Source organism: Portunus trituberculatus, chromosome 44 (genome assembly GCF_017591435.1).
Source record: "Portunus trituberculatus isolate SZX2019 chromosome 44, ASM1759143v1, whole genome shotgun sequence".
Taxonomy (NCBI): domain Eukaryota; kingdom Metazoa; phylum Arthropoda; class Malacostraca; order Decapoda; family Portunidae; genus Portunus; species Portunus trituberculatus.
This window is the reverse complement of record NC_059298.1, coordinates 2575690-2600948: the sequence shown is the minus strand read 5'-3', so window position 1 is coordinate 2600948 and position 25259 is coordinate 2575690. Positions and strand designations below refer to the sequence as shown.

Below are 25259 nucleotides of genomic sequence, written 5' to 3'. Positions count from 1 at the left end.
CTCTCTCTCTCTCTCTCTCTCTCTCTCTCTCTCTCTCTCTCTCTCTCTCTCTCTCTCTCTCTCTCACACACACACACACACACACACACACACACACACACACACACACACACACACACACACACACACACACACACACACACACACACACACACACACACACACACACACACACACACACACACACACACACACACACACACACACACACACGGTGCCTTAGGGTTCATGTTACAGCCGAAACAAAGGGAACACAAAAGGGAAGGAGAAACTGACAGAGAGAGAGAGAGAGAGAGAGAGAGAGAGAGATGGATGGAAGGAGGGGGTGAGAGCAGACGTGCTTTTCAAAACATGAATATTTAACCTATTGATTATGATGGTGAGTGTGATAATGTTTATCCTTTTAATCTTAGCAGCAATCATAGTACCAGAAACAGAAAGAGTAGCAGTAGTAATAATCATATCAATAACAACAGCAGAAGCAGCATCTGTAACACTCATTTTCTAAACTATAGAAACTGAATGTTTTCTCAGTAATCTCTCTCTCTCTCTCTCTCTCTCTCTCTCTCTCTCTCTCTCTCTCTCTCTCTCTGTGTGTGTGTGTGTGTGTGTGTGTGTGTGTGTGTGTGTGTGTGTGTGTGTGTGTGTGTGTGTGATTCGAAAAATATTGAAAGTACTCATAATTTTCGCTCACCACAGATCCTGGGTGAATTTAAGCAATATTGTTCTTTAACCTCCTCATCTTCTTAGCAGATGAAAAAGGTCTTACAATGAAAAACTATGCAAAAGATTTAGTGCAGTTCATTCATACATAGCGTGTGAGTAACAGATGATGAAGACCAGCGAAAATTCAGTCTTAGGCAGAAGATTAATTATTGATTAAATAAAAATTGCTTTAGAAGGTAAGTGCATCCGCTAACCTTGCGCTTCAACCATGATAAAAGAAGAAGAATGAAACTTTTGGTAGCGGTAGAAGATACAGGAATTGTGAACGTGTCAAGATGAACATAAGAACTTAAGAAAGTGAAGAAAGCCATCAGTTCTACACGTGGCGGTCCCTGTATGAACATATCTTATCATCTCCACCTATCATCCCCGTCCATATATTTGTTTTATCTCTTTTAAAGCACTAACAACCTGGTTACTGAGTCCGTTCCATTTATCAACCATTCTATTGGAGAACCAGTTCTTTCCGATCTCTTTCTAGACCCATAACCTTGAACCTATTATTTTGGTTCTATACTGGTACAAGTGTGTATATATATATATATATATATATATATATATATATATATATATATATATATATATATATATATATATATATATATATATATACACACACACACACACACACACTTGTACCAGGTCCTGCTAACCTAAGTTTCTCCAAGGAATGTAGGTTTAACAGCTTCAATCTCGCTTCGTAAGGAATATCCCTCATCGCCTATAACCTTAAGTCATTTTTCCTTTGCACTCATTCTAATAGACCTAAATGCTTCTTATAATGTGGGAAGCAGAACTGTACAGCATAATCTAGATGCAGCCAAATATAAATTCTGCTTCGCCTAGAATTAAGTCTAGCAAGACAGCTTAGTTCTCGATGGAGTTGTCATAGAGTAAAATGAATGGAGCCTGTTTGCAAATTACTTACCATGTCCATGTTTTTTTTTTTTGACACGTTGAAAGAACACCGAAAGTGATGGAGTCAAGATGGCATTATTCCAGAACAAAGATCATATATACGAACTGTTTTATTGACTGACGACATGCGTCAAGTGTGTGGCGTACGAGGAACAGCCTGGTGATGGAAGCGTGACTGCATCACCACCGCTACCACAGTAACATCACCACCAACCGCAACCACGACAACAACAACTACTACTACTGCTGCTACTACTACTACCACAACTACTACAACTACAAGAGCAAAACCAGCAGCAACAATAACATCAACAACATCAGCGACAACAACAGAAGAGTAACCCTCAATATTGATCATGTGAGGGCCGCGGGTCAATGCTGTGCTGCTGCCGCTCGATACCCAGGCCATTATGACACACGCTCCAAAATCTCATTAATATTCTATTACGCTCCAACTCAGGAAAACTTTGGCTGTCTGGAGAGGCGTTGTTTTATATAGCATGGACCTCCTATTTTTTTTCTCTCTCAGTGCGTATATCAAACAGTCTTTATTTTCTTAGTAATTGACGAAATTAACGTGTGCCTATTATTGAGTATGAATATGAAAACAACAAAGAATATAAATCGTACATTATTTCAAGCCTTATACAACATGCAGCTTTTATGAAGTCTTTCGTGTCAGTTCAGTAACACAACCATTAACTATCACCGTGCTCCTGAATATTTTTTCTCCACTGTTGATATAAATCATCATCATCATCATCACCTAGCGATAGTTCTCTGGGTGCAAAAGGCATCCACAGTAACACAGATTCTATCCGATGAAAAGCAGACAAACAGTGCTGTGGAGTTTCATGATCATCAAGCTTTAGACTCAAACTTTTCACGCTTATTTCTCATTTCGGAAGGAATCACCTGAAGCGTTCAGTATAACATGGTGATGCTCGTCGTCTCAACATTAAGGATGACTGAGTGTCAGGCATAAGTAAGTAAGCCATGGATTTCCTAATTCTGCAAGCTGAGGGGAGGCAAAAGTCTCAAAGCTTCACCTACTCCATATTATCTGCGACGCTCGCCACCTGCCCACTATCAGCTGTGATAAGGACGTACTAATGAGGCTCTTTTGCTGCACCCTCTTCACATCCCTCTCGAACTCAGCCTGGAGACAACGCTCACACACACACACACACACACACACACACACACACACACACACACACACACACACACACACACGGTAGCTCAGTGGTTAGAGCGCTGGCTTCACAAGCCAGAGGACCGGGGTTCGATTCCCCGATAGGGTGGAGATATTTGGGTGTGTCTCCTTTCACGTGTAGCCCCTGTTCACCTAGCAGTGAGTACCTAGTGAGTAGGTACGGGATGTAAATCGAGGAGTTGTGACCTTGTTGTCCCGGTGTGTGGTGTGTGCCTGGTCTCAGGCCTATCCGAAGATCGGAAACAATGAGCTCTGAGCTCGTTCCGTAGGGTAACGTCTGGCTGTCTCGTCAGAGACTGCAGCAGATCAAACAGTGAAACAAACACACACACACACACACACACACACACACACACACACACACACACACACACACACACACACACACAGATTATCCTAGTACTGTGCTAATGTAAGACGAAATTGATGAAAATGTTTGGTAACGCGTTTACACACGAAAGTAGTCCGAGGCAAATGATGGCGTTTAACAATTATTTGATTAACCAGTATGCGGAAGATACTTGGAGCCTGCAATCACAGAGTAGGCCACAGTGTTCCCAGCATAAGCCACCTGATCAAGTCTCAAGTAGTGAATGTTAGGTATGGGGACTCGGAAACGCTCTGAATAGCCTCATTAGTCTGGAGGATTGGGCAGGTGGCTGTCGCGCTGGCTATAAATAGTTTGGAAATAACAAAGTTTAACACAGCATTGGAAGATCCCACGAAGGACAAGGGCGTAACAATTTACAAGAGTGTCTTTATCATAACATATAGTATTTAAGTTAGATAATAGTATTTATGAGTTAAGTATACGGTTAATTTTGGTGTACCAGTTCATTAGAGAGAGAGAGAGAGAGAGAGAGAGAGAGAGAGAGAGAGAGAGAGAGAGAGAGAGTCTTCATCACCACTGCATAGTTTGTTAAAATAATCTTATACACCGCAATGTATGGTAGATAGACAGATAGATAGTCGTTCATACATACATACGAGTAGATACGTAGATACAAACATACACACCATGATCATACATACCATCACTACTTTCTATGGGTCATTTCCCACACAACACCTCAGCCTTTCCTTGTAGTCACACTTCATGCTCGTACACACGCCCCTCTTCAGGTACAGACATGGCGGCCACCTCACAACACATCTCTTCCTCATCCCACCTCTCTACTCATCTCAAATCACCAGCTCCACCACAGCAATCTTAACCCTTTCGGTACCGTGACGCATTTCCATATTCATTCTGCTCACTATTTGGTCATTTTGTATAGCTTCAGAAACTCATGTGGGAGGGATTGAAATAGTGAAGACTCTGGCCATTAATCTTCTGACTTCCATAGACTCTTCATAATGTCAATAAAAGGGTCTAATCGTACACAAATCTCATGGTAAAAAAGTGTCCCAGTATTGAAGTAGCTAAACAACTGTAATTCTTTATTCGTACCGCCATATCCTTGTTCGCTCATTGTATTCCACCACTTTTAATTGCTTTATCTTTTATTTTTATTCTTCTTTCAGCCAAATAACTTATTTTGAACTCTCACATATCCAATTCGCATTACTTTCACCAGCCTCATACCTTCTCCCTTCTTTTCTCTCACTGATTGTAACCAGAGACTTCCATCGTCCTCTCTCATCACTCACTCTTTTTTATTACATTTTGGAACGCAATCCACAATCGATCTGTCATCAGTGTTTCCAATGCTTTCTCTTATCTACATACATTTATAAAAGCCTTCTTAAGCTCCTGTTACTTATTAAACTAATAGCATATACCTTCTTTTTAATTCTAATTCGTTCAAACTCACTGCCGAATATTTTGTAGAAGTGTTAATCTTTAATCTTTCTTTCATGTTTATTGATATCTTTTCTAGAGATCAGGTGATACTTTTTTTTATGTTTAGGCCACTCTACAAATGTCAAAGTATCAAGACGGTATGTGGTAGGATTCGAACCTACACATGGACGTCTTCCCAATCCCACGCTCACCACCTTATCCACTACGCCACCGCAAGAAAGTAAAGGGTTTAATATACTCGTAAATATTACACATAATCCTCAACTTGGCATCAAGTTGCAAAGATTAACACGCGTAAACAAAATGGGCAGGAAAGGATAAGAATGAATCAATGTATTTTTTGTTCACCACCCAAATAGTTTTCGATGCTAAACACCATAAAAGATATATATATATATATATATATATATATATATATATATATATATATATATATATATATATATATATATATATATATATATATATATATATATATATATATATATATATATATATATATATATATATATATATATATATATATATATATATATATATATATATATATATATATATATATATATATATATATATATATATATATATATATATATATATATATATATATATATATATATATATATATATATATATATATATATATATATATATATATATATATATATATATATATATATATATATATATATATATATATATATATATATATATATATATATATATATATATAAATTAATAAGAGAATTAAGTAATTTACTACTGAATCTTTTACTTGCATAACATCAATTAATTAATTAATCGCCCAATATTATGTTCCTGAAAACAAAGAGTAGCATATGCTATGCCGGAAATTCCATAATAGTAAAAACTAATTGGTATTCACCTTCATTTTGATATACCTTAGATACTTTTCGATTACTAAAATGAGAACATTGGAAAAAATGGCATTGTGCAATTTGACAACACATTACAACACGATGTATTGCACAGTAGTCGCTATTCTCTCTAAGATCCATTGTATCCGTGAAAAGTGCAAATGCACCGCTTAGGTTATAATATGTACCCCACGTTGGGAACTTGCCATAAGGAGATAGCACGGTTAAGGTGTATCGACTTCCAGGTGGAACTAAAGCTTTCTGTCACGCCACAATTCGGTCAACGGCGTGACTTTACGGGTCTGGCGAGGAACTTGTTACTTGACCATAAACAGTAGCTTCTATTGGTTTATTGACTCTAGTTAGCTTCGTCCTTGACTTGTACCAATGGATTTAGATGAGCACACAAACTGTCCTGAATGCAGCCTCAAGTGTCACTTCACGCCTTTTTTTTTTTTTTTACTTTTTCATTTATTCTTTAATACCAGTGAGCGTTTTTACTGCTATTCTTCCTGTATATAGGGCTTCATTTGGTCATCCCTCTCTGATTTTGCAGGTTTAGATGGTCCGCTCTGCCCGTGACAGGCGAAGCAGAATGTATGTAGTGGCGTGTCTTGAAGGTTTCTACTACCTTTCTCTCAAGGCTCCCCGATGCAACCACTACTGATGGCATGGTTGATGTAGGGTTTGTGTGTATTATTCTGCCACTTGGCAAGTGCTTAGAAAATGGTCTCCTTCCAACAAGAAGTTAAATTCTGATTACCGAAATCGCTTTATACGAGCTGTGACCACTAAACAGAGAGAGAGAGAGAGAGAGAGAGAGAGAGAGAGAGAGAGAGAGAGAGAGAGTTGAGGGGTTCTCCCATACAACACTTTAGTACAATCTGAATTTCTCATTTTCATATCTATGCGTCAATTATTACGTCATCATTTTTGTTTTCCTTCACTCTGATCACGACTTGCTGCAAAGAGAGAAACAAAGGTTATTGCATCATCATCCGGTATTATCTTATACCGCAGTTCCTTCAAGCAGTAAGTTAACAGTCTTAAGGAATCTGGCAACTCACCACATTAGTCACACACGCTGCTTCAAATTTCACTTTTAGTTTCCCTCGAATTAGTACAGAGCATTGGATTAAGAGAAATAACAACATAAATGAATAAAATAGAATAATATGATATAACAAAGAAGCTTTTCGAGTAAATAAAATGAAAGGTGGCGTTGTTACTAAGCTGCGGTAGCTGAATGGAAGACTGAACTGAACTGAAGATCTTCTGGAACGGAGCCAGATTTCTTCCTTTCCCTGGGGGAATTGCTTTGTTTACCTCTACGCGGTATTTTGGGATTCAGTACCCTGGAGGTGCAACCACCCAAACCACCCGTCTTGAAAGACAACTACAGTTTATCTTCTGTGTTTGTTTAATGGTACGTAAACAAAAAGAGAGATACACGAACATTTATAAGGAAGGAGTGGATCCGACGACTCACTCTTTTAAAGGTAAGGATATAGAAAGAGATAGGAGTGAATGAAAAAAAAGAGAGTAAGGGAAAAGTGTACTCAAAGACTGGAAGAAATATAATTGACAGAAACAACATACTTAATTAAAGCAATGCTAATTTAATTTAAACAATTTGTTATTTATTCTTCCTGAGTTCGAATGCAGTAATAGAATCTTTTATTCTTTTTTTATCTTAGATTGTAACTTGTACTTCACTGCTTTCTTTCAAAAGGAAAAAAATTTTATGTGTTTTCCATCGAAATTGAAATAATGAAGGAGGAAAATATGAACAAATTCAGACAAGCATACTCGGTGACTTTAGGGCATGTGATCAGAAAAAAATGGATAATGCAAAAAAGATAATAAGTTTGCATTATCACCTGGATCTTAATGACTGCCATTTAAAGAAACATCGACCTTGGTCATTTATCAGCCCTTTGTAAGAAATTTATTTGCATGTTAAGGCGCACCGAATGTTTTCGATGTTTTGTGTTGCGTTGGTTCAATTTTGAAGATTTCATTATTCCTGATGTGGCAAAGGTTTTTTTTCTCTCTTCCCTGACCTTTCATCCACATTTTCTCACTCTCAACATGGTCCTGATGTTGCCTCTCCTCCTGTTTTATGAAGCCTGTCTATGGCACTAACATGCTCACGTAATAAGGATGCTACATTATATATATAAAAAAAAAAAACGTGATGAACTTTTCGTGCATATCCTCGCATGTGCTCCGGCATCCTCATTGTTCCTCCCGCCATCATTTCAGTATCTCTGTGATTAATGGAAGATTAATGTGCATAGATTCTGTCTCTCTGTCCTTTCGCGGAGATCTCCATCCGTCGAGACTTAATGTTCATCACCAGGCTTGGCTTTCCTCTCCCTTCACTGACCCATGACCTAGAACAACTGATGCAACACTCAACTCATATTCCTGCCCGTCTTGAAGATATGACCAACATTCTTGTATTGAACATTAAGACATTACTCATTATGTTCATGGAAATATGAAATCAAAAGTCTCATATTTGTATGACAGGTGATCATGTCTAATGTAAAGGTTATTGTTATTATAATATCGTTTATATGTGAATAATAACACTAATTAAGTATGAGGAATTTTTTTTTTTTTTGTTGTTGATTATAATGAGCACAAAAAACAATAGCAGTGGAATAAAAAGCAAAATTACTGGGACTTTCTCTCTCTCTCTCTCTCTCTCTCTCTCTCTCTCTCTCTCTCTCTCTCTCTCTCTCTCTCTCTCTCTCTCTCTCTCTCTCTCTCTCTCTCTCTCTCTCTCTCTCTCTCTCTCTCCTGGCCCTTGAATCTAATAATGAACTGACGTCAAAGTGTGAGTTCTCCACGTATCAAGACAGACTGGCATTGTGTGTATGCAGTACTGAGCTGTTTTATTCGGCGCCGTCTTGCAGCGGAATCACTGAGCATAACTATCATTGCATTTACGTATACTTAACTAAACTGTCTCTATTATCACCACAACCACCACTCTTTCTTCTCCTCCTTCTCATTCTTCTTTTTATCTCTTGTCATAAAATCAGTCTTTACGTACGTTTTACCTCTATTATCAGCTCAATCACCTGTCTTTTTTTCTTTTTCTCTCATCCGTCTCCTTTTCCTTCTCATATTTCTTCAGTCATAAAACCAGTCTAAATGCAGTAAAATTATTGTCTTTCTTTATTACCTTTTTATTAGCTTCTATGAGCTTCCCTCGTCTCTAAAAGAAGGAAATAGTAATCAGTTTGACAGTAGGAATTGACAAGTAGGTGGTGAAGTTTGCAGCCAGCTCACACGGCCTGGTTAATAACGATATTTCTGCAGGTCGTGAACCCACCATGAAATTATAGCTTCCATATGAATGCTTAGTTTAGATGTAATATGTAGTCTTAGTATATTACCCGGCGGATACACTAAATGTTTATCGATACACAACCTAAGACAAAATGTATGGGTGTCTCAGCTTAGAATTAACCGTCATTGATTTTCAAGTTATTAGTGACAATTCCTTTTATCTTGTCCTGAGTGAGTATCACGCAATTTGTAGTAAAAAACCTTGTGTATGTTGTTTTTCTGTACATAGAGGAAAGCCAGTGAAGAGAACGAGAATCTTGAGGTGACTGAGGGTCATTGTTCATTGTATCAGGCAGCAGCGCAGGGTGGACGGTGAGTATGTATGGTTATTAAATTCTTGGGTAAAGGAGTATCACTTATGGCAGACGGAGTTATAGCTTATTCAAGGAAGAATGATGATATACAAGGAAATAGTAAAAAATAACTCATACGAAAGTTAACGCACATTCCTCTGAAATTCTGAAGAATGGATGAAATATCCAAAGTCCTCAGTGAGTAGTGTCCCTTTTCACGTTCAGCTTGATGGAGTTTCCACCAGAGGGACTCCATGCCACTGTTTCTGATTTATATCGTCGTTAAGATCACTTTCAGCGCGACGGACTAGTAAGGAGACACGCAATTCGATCTTTTTTCGGGGCCCTTCCGAGTCTTGCTTGGTGGTGTATGGCGCTTACTACCACACCAATATTTCAGGATATTTTGTCCCTACAGAGAGTTTATCCTGGCAGCATGCGCAAGATGTGAATGAGATGGATCTTTCTTGCGGAACAGATTGTGTGCGAATGATAATAAACACATTAGCACACTCGTCTCACAACCAGGAAGGACCCGGGGCGGCGAAGCAAACAGAAACCCCCTGTTCACCTAGTAGCAAGAAGGCAAGGAATGTAACTCGAGGGATTGTGGCCTCGCTGTTCCGGCGTGTGATGTTTGGTGTGGTTTCAGTCCTCTCCGAGTTCATAAGAGCTCTGAGATCTTTCTGGCTGGGTGACCATTAGACGACCGTGGTGAATCACACACACACACACACAGACACACACACACACACACACACACACACACACACACACACACACACACACACACACACACACACACACACACACACACACAGATCGTGTCAAGCATTGCATCGAAGTTTATTTTTTTTCTTTTCAGTGTACGATCAAATAGTACTGAATGTAGAAACAAGAATTTGGTAAATGAAATTTTTATTTTTTAAGTTTGAGAAATTTCAAAAGTATGAGTTCTTTGTCAAACGCATGAAAACTACCTGAGAAGTGTGCAAGTCTACCATTGGTCTTTGGGTATTGTTTTCGTCACTCTTTGTTATCGTCTTCCTGACAGTGGTGGTGTATATAGGCACAGTGCGTACCGCACTGCATCACAGTTGCAGCCATGATGTCCATGAAGAGGCAGAAGAAGTAAAGATAGATTTCCTTAATAGATCGTGTTTTACTGGGGCTCCGTACCATTTTGTCTTTGCTCAAGGCTCTTAGCAGCTCGCGACGGTCACAAAGCACGTTGTGGGGATTTTTTCTGGTGATTTTTATGGTTCTACAAACAGAAATTATACTACACTGTACATTAAATCAGTATCTCCTAACATATCATCTGTCACAATGATTGTCATTTCGCTTGAGGAATGAAAGCCACAGAGGAAAGTCTTTCAACAAAACAACATATTTTTTTCTTTTGAGGGAGAGAAAAAAAAGCTAGTAATGGAACCCATATTCATTGCCCTCCATCAACAGAAGACTGTTTGATGATGGTTATACTTTGTATGTGCCATCAGGATAATTGCTTGTTTACTGGTTCAGTAAAATTGTTTTCTAATGCGAGCAGCGTTATGCGATATAGAGTTCCGGAGGCTGAGACCAATGATATGGATGTAATTGTAACCACACACACACACACACACACACACACACACACACACAGAGAGAGAGAGAGAGAGAGAGAGAGAGAGAGAGAGAGAGACAGACAGACAGACAGACAGAGAGAGACACGTCAGCACAGAATTCAGAATAAGTGATATAACGTCGATCTTTCGCCTAAGATCACATGAGGCCATTTTCTAACGAAAGTGCGTTGCCCTTCGAACCAACTCAAGTGTTTGCTGCAAGAAATTGTGTGTAATGTTCCACTTGAAAAGAGAGGAAAGAATATTCATGTTCTTCCTTACCACACGAAGGAATAGTATATGTATATGATATTACATAAATGACGATCTCTCTTTTTATTCCAATTCAAATTTTTTATTAAAATTTTCCGATGGTTCATTACATAGTACGTATTACGTTTGAACGGCCGTAGTCAGTCGTTGACTACCACACCACACTCACTTCCAATGCATTTTGCATGTTCACTCATTTGCAAATCCTCTGATTTGGTAATAATGTATCACTTGTCAGGCTGGCTTTGTAAGGGAATCACTGCCTCCTCAGAGAGCTTAATAATGAGGTGAAACACAAAATGCAGTGAAAATGGCTGTAGCAGTTTATTACGCCAGGGAATACAACCAACACCAAGCCCAAAACATGTAGAAAGTAGTTCTCCGTATAACAATGATTTTGGCAGCTAGTCACGTGGGAAAGGAAAACTATGGTATGTGATCAAAAATATTCCTTTAGCTTTATAGGAAGTGTCATTAACTTTGTGTAGTGTGCCGTGTAAAACAGATCACATGACATGATTACGATCGTCAGTTCATTTTTGCAAGGAAACTTAAAGAAGAAAAAAGTTGTTGCCATTCTACTTTGAGTGTAATATTTATAGTTTTCTATGATATCCGCTTGCAATGGCCACTGCATGACATTTCCATGTCATTTTCTTAAACTTTCATAACGTTGGTGCAGTTGAGCACTAGATGAAATTGTATTTGATTCCGAAATTTTCTTTTTAGCTACAACATACAATTTTCCTGTCGATTAGTAAAATTTCTTGAATATTTTCTTTCTTCAGAATTGCAAAACGTACGTAAATTTGAGAGGTCAGCAACATAAGTAGTATCTATTTACTCTCTATTTGTACAAAATAGTACGCTAAAACTCATGTGTAGCTCATGTTCACAAGGGAGGGAGGGAATGAAGAAAATTATTAATGGTACAGAGAGAAAACAACGTGCTTGAATGGATTTTTCTTCCTTTCTTTCTTTATTTTTTATTTATTTATTTAGTGTGTGTTTTCTTTATCAGAAATGGTTCGTATATCTCATCCTTGGACACTCATTGTCCTTGAAGATAATTACTCACACATTTTGTGACAGCATGAATGTGAACATTTACGCAAAGCTAGTGGCACTAATAGTTGTTAGGACAAATATCAGAACAATTTACATACCTTTCCTTGGAGGTTGATGGTCGATTTGCGGCGCCCTGGAGGATGAAATGTGTGGGGGCAGAGTAGGCAGAGCATGGCATGATCCTACCACCATGGCCACAACTACTAGCATAGTTCGCATCTCAAGGCTGGCGCCTCCTCCATGTGCTTTGGCTACCACATAGTGTCCACTTAATTTATTTTGGCGGCCAGATCGTCTCTGAGTGATGAAAGTTGAGTCTCTCGCCCTCCCACTTCGACACTGATGGTTCGTTGTTGTGCAAATAACACTTTTGGTCGTGTCATAACAATTGTCCAAATCATGATGATGCGTGGATGTTTTCCCTGCAGGTCCCTTCACGCCGCTTAATACAGAGTGAAGTTCTTGGCAGGATCTTTTTCGCTCCCAGAAACGATACTCACTGGAGCCCTTGCCACAGCGCAAACTCCGGTGAGTTGCGTGGCCTCCGCTTATAGTGACCTTTGTCATCGGAACCCTGTGACGCTGAGGACATGCATTTAGCCTTTTTTTCAACACATGCGAGAATTTTACACAGGCAAGACGCCGCTTCACCTCACACACATCCTCGTTCCCAGAGGGAAAGCTCCGCCTATCCTGTTTTGTGTCATCTGTTGGGCATAGGATGTTGCTAGGTCTCAATCCTAGATGAGTGAGGCAACCGTGGGTCAGTCTAATCGCCGGACTCCACCGTCCTATTGCCATTCCGCTCAGGAATAGGCCACAGGCAGCTGGTTCCTCGTACCCTGCGGAAAAGGTATTTTAGAATGTATGTTGCACATATTCCTTAAATATACTTAGCTAAAATATATTTCCAGTGTTTGACATATATATATATATATATATATATATATATATATATATATATATAGAGAGAGAGAGAGAGAGAGAGAGAGAGAGAGAGAGAGAGAGAGAGAGAGAGAGAGAGAGAATGTAGAATATTTCACTATACTATAGTTATGAAACGAAATCAGTGACCAAATTTTGTCTCAAAGACTGACTTGTTAATTTGTTTTTTAGACTCCTTCCTTCTTTCTACTCCACCACAGCTACCACCACCTGTACATGTACAGGAAATAGCAAATGTCTCGGTACATGGTCGCGTCACGTGGATAATTTCTACATTGATTCACAAAAGTGATGAAATATTTAGTTGTATGTCTTCTAGGAAGAGATTTGAGTCAACACAAGACGTTCTTTCGATATAAAAATTTCTTAGTTTTGTAAAGATTCTAATTTTACTGTTTATTATGTATCACGCAGTACCAGGGAACACAACCTTTGAGACAATACTCTGGTTAGTAATGTTAACCTAATGTGTCCACAATTCAGAACCGTTGTATTTCAAAACAGTTTGTTGTGCTATGGACATCACTAGTCAAATTCACTCTCAGTAAATATCAAATCTAGTTCATAATATTAAAAAAAAAAAAAATAAAAACTATCATACTTGTATAACCAGCAATATTTGCATAATCGATAAAATCAGTAATGGTTGTTCTTGATCATTTTTGTTATTATCATTCTGTCAAGGTCGCTCTACTGGCGTTCCTTACTGAGTCTTGGTCATCCTCTTTTAGAGATTTCGGTGAAAGTTTTGCTGTCACGTTAGACATATCAAAAACTTTTGATAGAATCTGGCACAAAACTTCGATTTCAAAACTGCCCTCCTACGGTTTCTATCTTTCTCTGCAACTTTATCTCAAGTTTCCTTTCCGTTTTATTGCTGCTGTGGTACACGGTCACTGCTCTTCTAAATCTATTAATAATGGTGTTCCTCAGGGTTCTGTCCTATCATCCACTCTCTTTCTATTATTCATTAATGACCTTCTTAACCAAACTTCTTGCCCTATCCTTTCCTTCGCTGATGATACCACCCTACATCTTTCCACGTCCTTTTAGAGACGACCAACCCTTCAGGAAGTCAACAGATCACGCAGGGCCGCCACAGAACCCTTGACTTCTGATCTCTTTAAGATTTCTGATTGGGAGCAGAGAAAACTTAGTAGTTTTCAATGCCTCAAAAACTCAATTCCTCCATCTATCAACTAGACACAACCTTCCAGACAACTATCCCCTCTTCTTCAATGACACTCAACTGTCTCCCTCTTCCACACTAAATATCCTCGGTCTATCCTTTACTCATAATCTTAACTGGAAACTTCACATCTCATCTTTTGCTAAAACAGCTTCTATGAAGTTTTTCTCGCCCCTCCAACTGGTAACTCTGTACAAGGGCCTTATCCGTCCTTGTATGGAGTACTCTTCGCATGTTTGGGGGTTCCACTCATACAGCTTTATTACATAGGGTGGAATCAAAAGCTTTTCGTCTCATCAATTCCCTTTCTCTGACTGACTGTCTTCAGCCTCTTTCTCACCGCCGAAATGTTGCATCTCTTTCTGTCTTTTATCGCTATTTTCATGCTAACTGCTCTACTGATCTTGCTAATTGCTTGCCTCCCCTCCTTTTGCCGCCCCGCTGCACAAGACTTTCTATTCCTCTCATCCTTATCCTGTCCAGACCTCTAATACAAGAGTTAACCAGTATTCTCAATCATTCATACCTTTCACTGATAAACTCTAAAACTCCCTGCCTGTCTCTGCATTTTCATCTTCCTACGATTTAACTTCTTTTAAGAGAGAGGTGTCAAGACATTTGTCCCAGGCTTTTGACTGATTCTTTCGATCTTTTTTGGAGACTGCAATTCCAGTGGGCTTTTTTTTTTTTTTTTTTTCCTTGGCAGTTCTTCCGCTTATATAGAAAGAAAGATATTTGCCGCAAGTCCTTTATACAAGCGAAGCAAAGTTTACTCTGAAAAGTGTTTAATTTTGAAGAGTCCCTCCCGGCCCGACCGTAACACTATTCAAACGCTATTGTGTCCATGGAAATGAACTGGACAACAGAATGATTTCAATAACTTCATTTATAATGATAATTTCGATTAGGAACTCCAGTAACGACTGTAGTACTATAAGAAAATGTCACTCATTGGGCTTAATCGTAGAATATTTCATGAGACGGATGACATGGTGCGCGCCACAGCGGCAAGAAGCAGTGCCAGGCACATCCCAGAGAGTAATGTTTTTGTCGGGCCAGCGGGGACACCATCTCTAACCAGGAATCAACCTTAGCAGCTGCTCAGGCTCAGGCTCAGCAGAGGGCTGCACTTCCGGACGTCTCCTACACTAAGGTTGTTTATATATTCATTTACTTAGCTATTCTTTTAGTGTATTTATATATTCATTTACTAATTTAATATATTAATTTATTTATGTTATTGTGCTGTATTTTTAATTGCAACTTTGCTGCTATCAAATTCAATCTTTTCGTAGCAAAGAAATGCATAAATGCAGTAGTCTTAGTGATGCGTTTCCACTGGTACAATACGTAGTCCATCCACTTCTGCACTGAAAACTGATGTGTGTGTGTGTGTGTGTGTGTGTGTGTGTGTGTGTGTGTGTGTGTGTGTGTGTGTGTGTGTGTGTTTGTTTGTGTGTGTGTATGTGTAGGTTCGTTGCAGCTGCTGGTACCACCTTGTTGCTCGTTAGTGTGTGTGTGTGTGTGTGTGTGTGTGTGTGTGTGTGTGTGTGTGTGTGTGTGTGTGTGTGTATGTATATATATATATATATATATATATATATATATATATATATATATATATATATATATATATATATATATATATATATATATATATATATATATATATATATATATATATATATATATATATATATATATATATATATATATATATATATATATATATATGTGTGTGTGTGTGTGTGTGTGTGTGTGTGTGTGTGTGTGTGTGTACGGAATTGTGCATACGTGTATATACTATCATACCATAGCTTGAAAACTAAAAGAGCTTCCAAGAGTCACAATGTTGATTGATAATGTTTATACATTTTCATTCAAAAGGAAGTCATAAGAAGCCACCACGCTCTCCCTCAAAAAAATTGGATCCACATGATAACCGTTTGTACAAATGAAAAAAATGTTAATTAAGAGTAAAAAATCTAAATAGATATACCAATTTATTTCCAGAGATGTTTTGATATTCCTATTCTGAAGCGGTTTAAGTCATATAAAGAGAAAAACAAACAGTCAGAGTTTTCATCTTTACTATCTATATAGAGTGAAGATGTTAAAGTACCGATTAAGGTAGGCAAGAGTGAGAAGGAGAATGAAGTCTTGCGCATTCAGGTTATGGGAAGAAGGAAAAGGAAGTGTGCAGCTGACAACTCTGGTGATGTTTGAAGTTTCATGAATTAGTTATTAACTTCAAAATACTTTTTTAACGTTTTGGAGCTCCCTAATTCTGGCTAATCCTTTACCTATCTTCTAGAGAACAGGCATTCAAGCGGGCCTTTTTTTTATATTTTGTTACCCTTGGATGTCCCTATCTCCTTTGTTTCAAGAACCTTGCCTGGTGGGCCTGCGATTCCCTAGGAGGGCATGATGGTACCGGGATGCCTATCGGGCAGAGGCAAGTGATGCTGTGTCCACGTCGGAAGAGGAAAAATCGCGTAGGAAGTCGTCATTGTTTATAGATATAAGTAGTAGGTAACATCTTCCATCCATCAGAGAAATGTGATCCAACTTATAAGCAAATAATAGCTTAAAAATTATAAACCAACCGATAGGTAAACACAACTTACAACTGTTACATTCAGTTGTTTAAATACATCATCCTAGCGTTACTTGAGAACATCAATATTCTTGAGTATAGGAGGTCTGCGAGATCCCACAACAACTTCCACTAAGAAAAAATAGCACTTACTATTTCATCACTATTCATGTGAGCTAGTGAAGGTACAGACCGCCTGGTATTCCGCAAGCTAATGATTACAGGTGTACATGGTCGGCCTTTTGTGGATCAAAGTAAATTTAAGAGCACTTCGTAAAGACTCATGCTGTCATCCAAATTCCTTGCCGCATTCCCGCTCAAACACAATGCCGATGGCCAGTATGTGGGTGATCTGAGCCTTTCTTAAACTTGAGAAATGACCAGCTTTTGGGCAGCCAGCTGAACAAATCTGATTAAGTGGTAGTACTTATCTGTATGATATTTAATATAGTACAATTAATCTTTACAGGCACATATATTTTCCGGTTTAAGTGTAATTTTTGCCCAGGGTAACGTCATACAAATAAGGATGGTTTTATATGCATTACTAGTTTACAGCGAAAGAACCTCGTTTGCTAGCTGTATTATAGGTATCCTGACAGATTTTTCTTTTTCGTCAGTTTTGTCAGCGACCAGTGACAGAAGGACAGTCTGGACGTAATTCTTTTTAAATTGCATTTTATGATTTAGATTCTCTAAAATTGGGAGTTCACAATATGTATGAGTGTTAGGCGGGTGGATGGATGAGTGCACACACACACACACACACACACACACACACACACACACACACACACACACACACACACACACACACACACACACACACACTGATAGTATAGTAATAATAATACTACCAGTAGAAGTAAAATAAACAAACAAACACACACACACACACACACACACACACACACACACACACACACACACACACACACACACACACACACACACACACACACACACACACACACACACACACACACACACACACACGATGAAATGCAAAATATAAAAAAACACTTCCTTACGATAAAGTTGTTTTAGAAGAAGCTTAAGAAGTAACTCTCACTGATTTATATTTTGGTGACTACACGCATTTCAAGAGAATCCTGATAAGATTGTGGTTTTGTTTTAGGTGAACAGTGGTATTTTTGTAATGTCGGTCACATTAGTCATATAACATTAGTTATCAAATTTATAATTTTCATGAACATGATATGAAAATAGTTTCCATATCTTTTGTCTGGTGTTTCTTATTCGGACTCTATATCTACTTATTGTTTATCAATATCAAAAGAGCAGTAGTATTAATATGAGATTATTTCAAAGGTTTGAATGTGTTCTTACCTGATAGCGCTGCACGACAGGAAAAACGATCTATGGCCCAGCATGGTAGTGTTCGATAGATCTTGCCTTCTCTTGCTTCCTTGAACGTTCATACATTGGGCGGAAAACACTCACACGCGTTATTCCACAGGAAACTTTCATCATTAAAGACATTTGATAATCTTGTGTTTGCTATTAAATCGTTATAAAGACAATCAGAAATTTCGAAAACACATCGCTACCTTATAGATTTTAATACATCATCAATCCACAGCCAGCGCGGGTTTCCTTAGGACGACCTCACATGGACACTAAAAACACTGCACGCTCCTCGCCAAGAACGGAGGGTGGCCGGCGCGTTACTCTCTCACCCGGTTGTTCGCGGCTTACTGACGATTCCACACGCCACCGTCCTTGCCTCTGCGCCGCACATTACCAAAACTCAGACACAAGCATACTATCAGGAACAGTTATGCCCTCTACTCTCTGACCCGGTTTTGATGATGCTGAGTTGCCGAATATTTGAACACTGATGTGATGCATACAAAAGAAAGAGTGACTAGACGACGTAACTTTTGCACGCTCACGTAACTGACGAAGCGCACCGTCTAATCCTATACTTACTTGATAAATGGGGAAAAAGACATCATGAGAGAGAGAGAGAGAGAGAGAGAGATTAATTTTTCTAATATGTAAATTTTTTCTCTCTCTCTCTCTCTCTCTCTCTCTCTCTCTCTCTCTCTCTCTCTCACACAAGACCACCACACCCGGTATCTTTCCTGTCCCGCTCTGGCCCGCACCTGTTCCCTTACTTCCACTCTCCACCAATCACCGCTCTGCCCCAAGACCACTCATGCTTCATCTCGCACCCGCCCAGCTCCGCCCCGCTGTTCCCCGCTGCTGCTACGAAAACTATTCTTTAAGCGTATTTCCTTGGGTTTTTATGTGTTTCTAGGTGTCTTTGGGACTCAGGGTATAGGAAGAGATGGAGGAGATGGAGGTGGAAGGATGAGGTGCAGTATGAAAGTGAGGGCGGAGGAGGAGTCACTCACCAAACTGCCAAAAAAGACATGTTGGCGTTAAGAGTTGGCATTTTTTTTTACATATGATTTGTTATTAGCGAAGTAAATCAAGTTTCAAGCCGCAATATAATCGAATCTAGGTGTGTTTTTGCTTAGTGAAAAATTAACATTAAAGTTACTGTATAGAATATAACTTGTTTTTAATTGGCACTTAACCCAAGAAATTATATTCTTAAATTTTTTTTTCTAAATATTCGTATTTTCAAATTCAAAATTTTTAACAGTACCGAGATAGAAAACAAAAATCTTTATACGACGGGAATCTGTGTTTTCTTTACTTGTGTGAGAAACATTTTTTTTTTTTTCGTATTCAGAAAATGTAATATAATGTAGTTTGGCTGAGCTTTCCATCTTTGACATTATGAATTTTTCTGAAGCCATTAGTTTGAATTAGAGACGATTTGTTGGACTTGACTATGTAAACAAAAGACTCAGTAACGTTTTTGTATTTTTGTTATTAGTTTAAGTATATGTTGCATCTAAAAATGTAGTGCTTTCCAGTCTGTGTGCCTTTTTTCTTCTCGTGATTTTCAAAATGAAATACGTACGTAAATATTGGGCCCCACGGGGGCACTTCGGCCATGCCTTCTGCCCAGGTCAGTCCGCCAATGTTTGCCTGCACTCTCCTATGTTTCCAGACCTAGAGAGTGAAGCGAAGCCAGATTCAACCATCAAAATAAATAAGTAGCCAATTACTGTGTTAGATAAGGCATAGCCCTGTTCAGACCTCCCGGTGCCCATCGTGACCCGGACCAAAACACTCCCCCAACAACCCCCGTTCCTCCCCTACCGTAGTCAACGCGTCAACGTTATCTTCAGTCCTCAGTGTTTCCTGCTGCTGCCCGCCTGAAATGCATAAAGTTTAGTGATGCCAGGAAAAATGAGGAATGGAAGTGTGTGAGGGAGTTTAGTAGTAGTAGTAGTAGTAGTAGTAGTAGTAGTAGTAGTAGTAGTAGTAGTAGTAGTAGTAGTAGTAGTAGTAGTAGTAGTAGTAGTAGTAGTAGTAGTAGTAGTAGTAGTAGTAGTAGTAGTAGTAGTAGTAGTAGTAGTAGTAGTAGTAGTAGTAGTAGTAGTAGTAGTAGTAGTAGTGGCAGTAATATCGTGTGTGTGTGTGTGTGTGTGTGTGTGTGTGTGTGTGTGTGTGTGTGTGTGTGTGCATAGTAGTAGTAGTAGTTAAGTAGTAGTCTCACCAAGACTGTTTTCCAAGACCACAGGGATGACTAGCTGGGTTTCCAAAAGTGTTTTCCTGTTCATAATGCAGAAATGCTGTTAATCTCTCTCTCTCTCTCTCTCTCTCTCTCTCTCTCTCTCTCTCTCATCTACAAAACTAGTCAAGGTATAATCAACGACTCGCAAATGTGTTTATGGAGGGAGTAATTACAGCAAACATGACCATAGTGATGGCAGTATAAAAAAAATATAAAAAAACAGGTAATATATAGAATTACTTCATGTATGGATGTGTGGTTTAGTTAAGTATCTACATCGCAGTGTATACTGTGCACTGTGATGTACTTGACAAACCCACAAGCCTGAGACTAATAATATTGGGTGTACTTAAACAAAATGTTTGCGAGAAGGGAAAGCAGCAAGACAGAAACACGGTCGAGCTGATGTGATTAGGAGTGAAGTATTCCGATGTTTGAAGGATGTAGGAAAAGAAGAAGTGATTGTTGTTGCTTGGCTGGCTGGCTGGTTTCCTCCCTCATATCCTGTAAATTTTATATAAACCAAGGTCTAGTATATATATATATATATATATATATATATATATATATATATATATATATATATATATATATATATATATATATATATATATATATATAGTTAGGTGTAAAATTTTTAAACGAATGTATAATTTCCACAGATTTTCCAGCCATTTTGTACTAAATTTCCTTAGAATTTCCTAAAAACAGTAATTTCTTTAAAGTTTTGCCCAGATGACAATAAATTTCCCTATATGAGGAAATTTTCTCAAAAAATGAGAGGCCTGGGTCAAAGTTACGTCGTCCGGTCACTTTTTCTTAATTTTGTATACATCATATCAGTGTTAAATATTCGGTAACAACGTTGCATGCATCCGTATTAAACATATTTATGAAATGTGACACTTTTATTTCTTGAAAACTTGTCAGGATTATTTTAATAGAGTTAAACCGTATGCAAATTGCTATCATGAAAACTGTAGCTGATAAATAGCTCACCGTTGCAGGTGATGTAAATCTACACAGGGCTTGCGTGGCTGTCATGGCAACCGCGACGCGTTCCAACACAAATCTCGAGGCATTAGTGACAGCTACAATTGTCTTGAAGGAAACGATAATGGAATTCGGAAAGTGTCTCCCGGTGTGCAGCAGTATTAGTGACAGCCTTGTGAAGTTTTCTCCCGCAATCAAAACATTGTGAAACCCGAACATCAGGTAATGAAAACAGAATAACTGCCGTAGGTAGGTATAAATAGGTAGACAACGCGAAATTGTGTTTACTTCCATCGATGTTCATGATGAGAATTTCGATTACTGTGATATTGTAATGCCATTTGATATTATTAGGTACTTCGGAAGAGGTAGACTAAGGAAACTGTTACATTGAAATGTTTTATAAATTCAAGATTGCTGGAAAAAAAACCATTAATAAATTGGAGAAAATAATGAATAATAATAATGCTTTCAGTTTATCAAATAATCTTTTCTCTCTGTGCCTAGAAATCACTCTGGCTGGATTAGCAGTCACAGGGAGGCTTCTTGAGCAGTGCACAAAGAGCTAGAGTGGCATTAAAGTACCTAACTAATGGTGCTCCTTCATGAAGAGTAGTTCAGCTCCACCTCTACGCCTACTTAACTTATTTTGTGCCTAACTACACTGGTTTTTTTTTTCATGAAAATGTATTAGTAATTGGTTAAAGGTCAAATAAGACTTTCTAGGCATCATATGAAAAATTGCATCTTCAGGAAATGTTATTTTTTCACTGTGTTAAAGAAGTGCAAAGCAGTTCTCACTTGTCCTGGGCTAGGCTGTCACCAGCCAGCAGTCAGTAACCCTGCCTCCTTCCCCTCACCATACAAACAGGCTACTCATCCTCTTTCAGCTCAGCTATTAATTGTAGAGTTCATATAGTTCCTTTTTACATGCCTGTTGTTCAATGGCTTGTTTTACATGCCTGTTGTTCAATGGCTTGGACCTGTTTTATTTATAAGATAAAAATTTGCCTTTCATATATATATATATATATATATATATATATATATATATATATATATATATATATATATATATATATATATATATATATATATATATATATATATATATATATATATATATATATATATATATATATATATATATATATATATATATATATATATATATATATATATATATATATATATATATATATATATATATATATATATATATATATATATATATATATATATATATATATATATATATATATATATATATATATATATATATATATATATATATATATTATTTATATATATATATATATATATATATATATATATATATATATATATATATATATATATATATATATATATATATATATATATATATATATATATATATATATATATATATATATATATATATATACACTGGTTGTTTTGAAAATTATTTATGTCCAGAAAATCAAAAGTTGTGGTGAGTGGCAGGAAAGTTTTCCTCACCAACCCTATTATCATGGATTGTTTTAAATACTGTGCTTCTAAGAATTTATCCCAATCTTAAAGCTAATGAGTAGTGTACTTACTCATGTTTATGGTCAACTCTACCTAGATAAAGTGAACATACTGTTTTTTTTTTTACTGATAAGGAGCTTAGAAAGTATATCACCATATCCTATATTGTTTATATATATGTATATAAAATGTATTTAATTTTCTAGTTTTCAAAGTGTGTGTGATTTGTGTATGTGATTTGCATATGTACCATCACAATAATGAACAGCCTCTCACAAGGAGAAACAGGAGAGCATCTGCTAATGTCTTGATAGGAAAAGTTCTCTAGAAAACTTCTCAAGGATAGGGGAACAGGTAGAATGATGATCTAGCTCTTAGACTCCACAGCCATGAGGTTCAATACTTATGACTAGTACTGTATGTATGTGTATTCTCTATGATTTTCAGAATAAATAATGGCTAGTCAAGACAGCTTCTTCAACACTCCTGTAGGTGCACAAAGAGGGGTGCCACCTCTAAGGTTGGAACATGGTTATTGTGCCAAGATTCAGCCACCTGCATCTTCCTGCATAACACACCAGCCGGACTCTGACGTGGTTCATGAGGAAGTAGAGGTTTTACGAGAAAGAACCCAACTCCTTTTGGATAGCTCCAGTTCAGAGACAAACTATCATACTAGGTTAGTTTTGAATTATTGAAGTATTATATTAATCTTTCTTTGTTCTGTAAGAATTTCAAGCAGTATAAGCACACTCTATAATACCTCACCAGGTCAACATCCAGCATCTCTAGTTGTGCTTCTCCACTTGCACTGAAGTTTCAAGAGCAGAAGCAATCACTGGTATCTCTCGACTCTCAGGATTTGGCTCTCAGACAGCCAAAATCATCAGTTGTGAAAGAGAAGTCAGCAAGGGTGAAAACAGCCACTAGAGGAAGAAGGGAGATGAAGAGATTGATGGCAGAGAAGATAGAAGAAGAAAAAACAGATTTTCCATCATTATTACTTGATTGCTTCAAAACAAAAGCTGTATTAGCCAAGGTATGTTATAAACATATTGGTGTTATTTTACATTATATAGAAGTACTTTGCCTCTTGTTTATCTTTAATAAAGGGGCATAAGTGTTTATAGATTCCTGTTAGCAATACATTGCCTTATTGCCTTGCAGTAATTTTCATTATGCTACATTAAGATAAGTTTGCTGAAAATTAATATTACTGCTTCTAGTGTTATTTTTATTTGTTTGGTTATTATCAGCTTACATGTATTATTATCACGCACCTATGTACCATTCTGCTTGAATTTATACCATGCCACTTGGCACAACTTGAATTTTATGATGGTAGTAGTTGTAAGATTCCAGGCTTTTTCCTCCCTCTCCTTCATCCTCTTACTACTTCATGGTACCCCTTAAGATCCTTTGCAGTGATGTTTTCCATGCCCTTGCTGGCTTAAACCATCAGAAGGCTTATGGATCTGATGGAGTCCTTCCTATTGTTCTCTGTAATTGCACTTCTGTGCTTGCACTTTGCATGGTCAAGCTTTTTTAACTCTGTCTATCTTCTTGCTGGAAGTTTACCTACATTCAACCTGTTAAAAAAAAAGGGTAATTTTTCTAATCCCTCAACTTATCATCTTATTGTTTTAATTTTCTTAAATTTTTTCATCTATTCTCTACAGAATAATTCTTAGATATCTGTCACTTTATGACCTTCTATTTTATTACCAATAAGGGTTCCATCAAGGTGGCTCTACTCGATGTCTTCTGGCTTTTCTTAATGAGTCTTGGTCATCCTCTTATAGAGAGTTTAGTGAAATGTTTGCTGTTGCCTTAACATATCAAAGCTTTTTGAAAGTCTGCGATAAAGTTTTTATTTCCAAACTATTATCCTACAATTTCTGTCCATCTCTCACTGTAACTTCATCTCAAGTTTCCTTTTTTTTACCATTCTATTGTTGCTGTGGTAGATGGTCACTGTTCTTCCTCAGTGTCCTGGTAGGAGGGATAAACAAAACCCTAAGTCACAGCATCTTCACTCATATTGGTTGTTGTTATGCTTTCCTCCAACTACTTTTGAGACAGAACAGTGCAGGTAACAGTAGCATAACTCCCACATCAGTATCCACCAATCAGGGACAGCTTTCAGTGTTGGTAATGGCAAAATATTAGCAGCAGGATTTGTTATTGTCCTTTCTGTATGCCATCTTGAAAGCATATGGGTGGTTGCAGCATACTCACTAGCATCATTGTACATAG

General features: G+C 37.6%; 2 protein-coding genes across 6 annotated transcripts in view; one reads left to right on the top strand and one right to left on the bottom strand.

Moving 5' to 3' along the window:
• The window catches only part of LOC123519063, a 65052-nt gene extending 46426 nt beyond the window's left edge, over positions 1-18626 (bottom strand). The window contains exons 1-2 of the mRNA XM_045280238.1: positions 18230-18626; positions 12248-12991 (exon numbers count right to left, since the gene is read on the bottom strand). Coding sequence (XP_045136173.1) covers positions 12248-12950 — 703 coding nt within the window. The 5' untranslated portion in view covers positions 12951-12991; positions 18230-18626. The remainder of the gene's footprint in view (positions 1-12247; positions 12992-18229) is intronic.
• LOC123519062 (dynein axonemal heavy chain 3-like) overlaps positions 1-25259 on the top strand; it is a 386884-nt gene that overhangs the window by 225899 nt on the left and 135726 nt on the right. For 4 of the 5 annotated variants that reach the window (XM_045280233.1, XM_045280235.1, XM_045280232.1 and 1 more), the window contains exons 5-6: positions 23451-23682; positions 23775-24042. In XM_045280233.1, the coding sequence (XP_045136168.1) occupies positions 23459-23682; positions 23775-24042 (492 nt within the window). In that variant the 5' untranslated portion in view covers positions 23451-23458. Of the gene's footprint in view, positions 1-21566; positions 21714-23450; positions 23683-23774; positions 24043-25259 lie in introns of those variants that run through there. The other variant, XM_045280234.1, reaches the window with a different exon arrangement.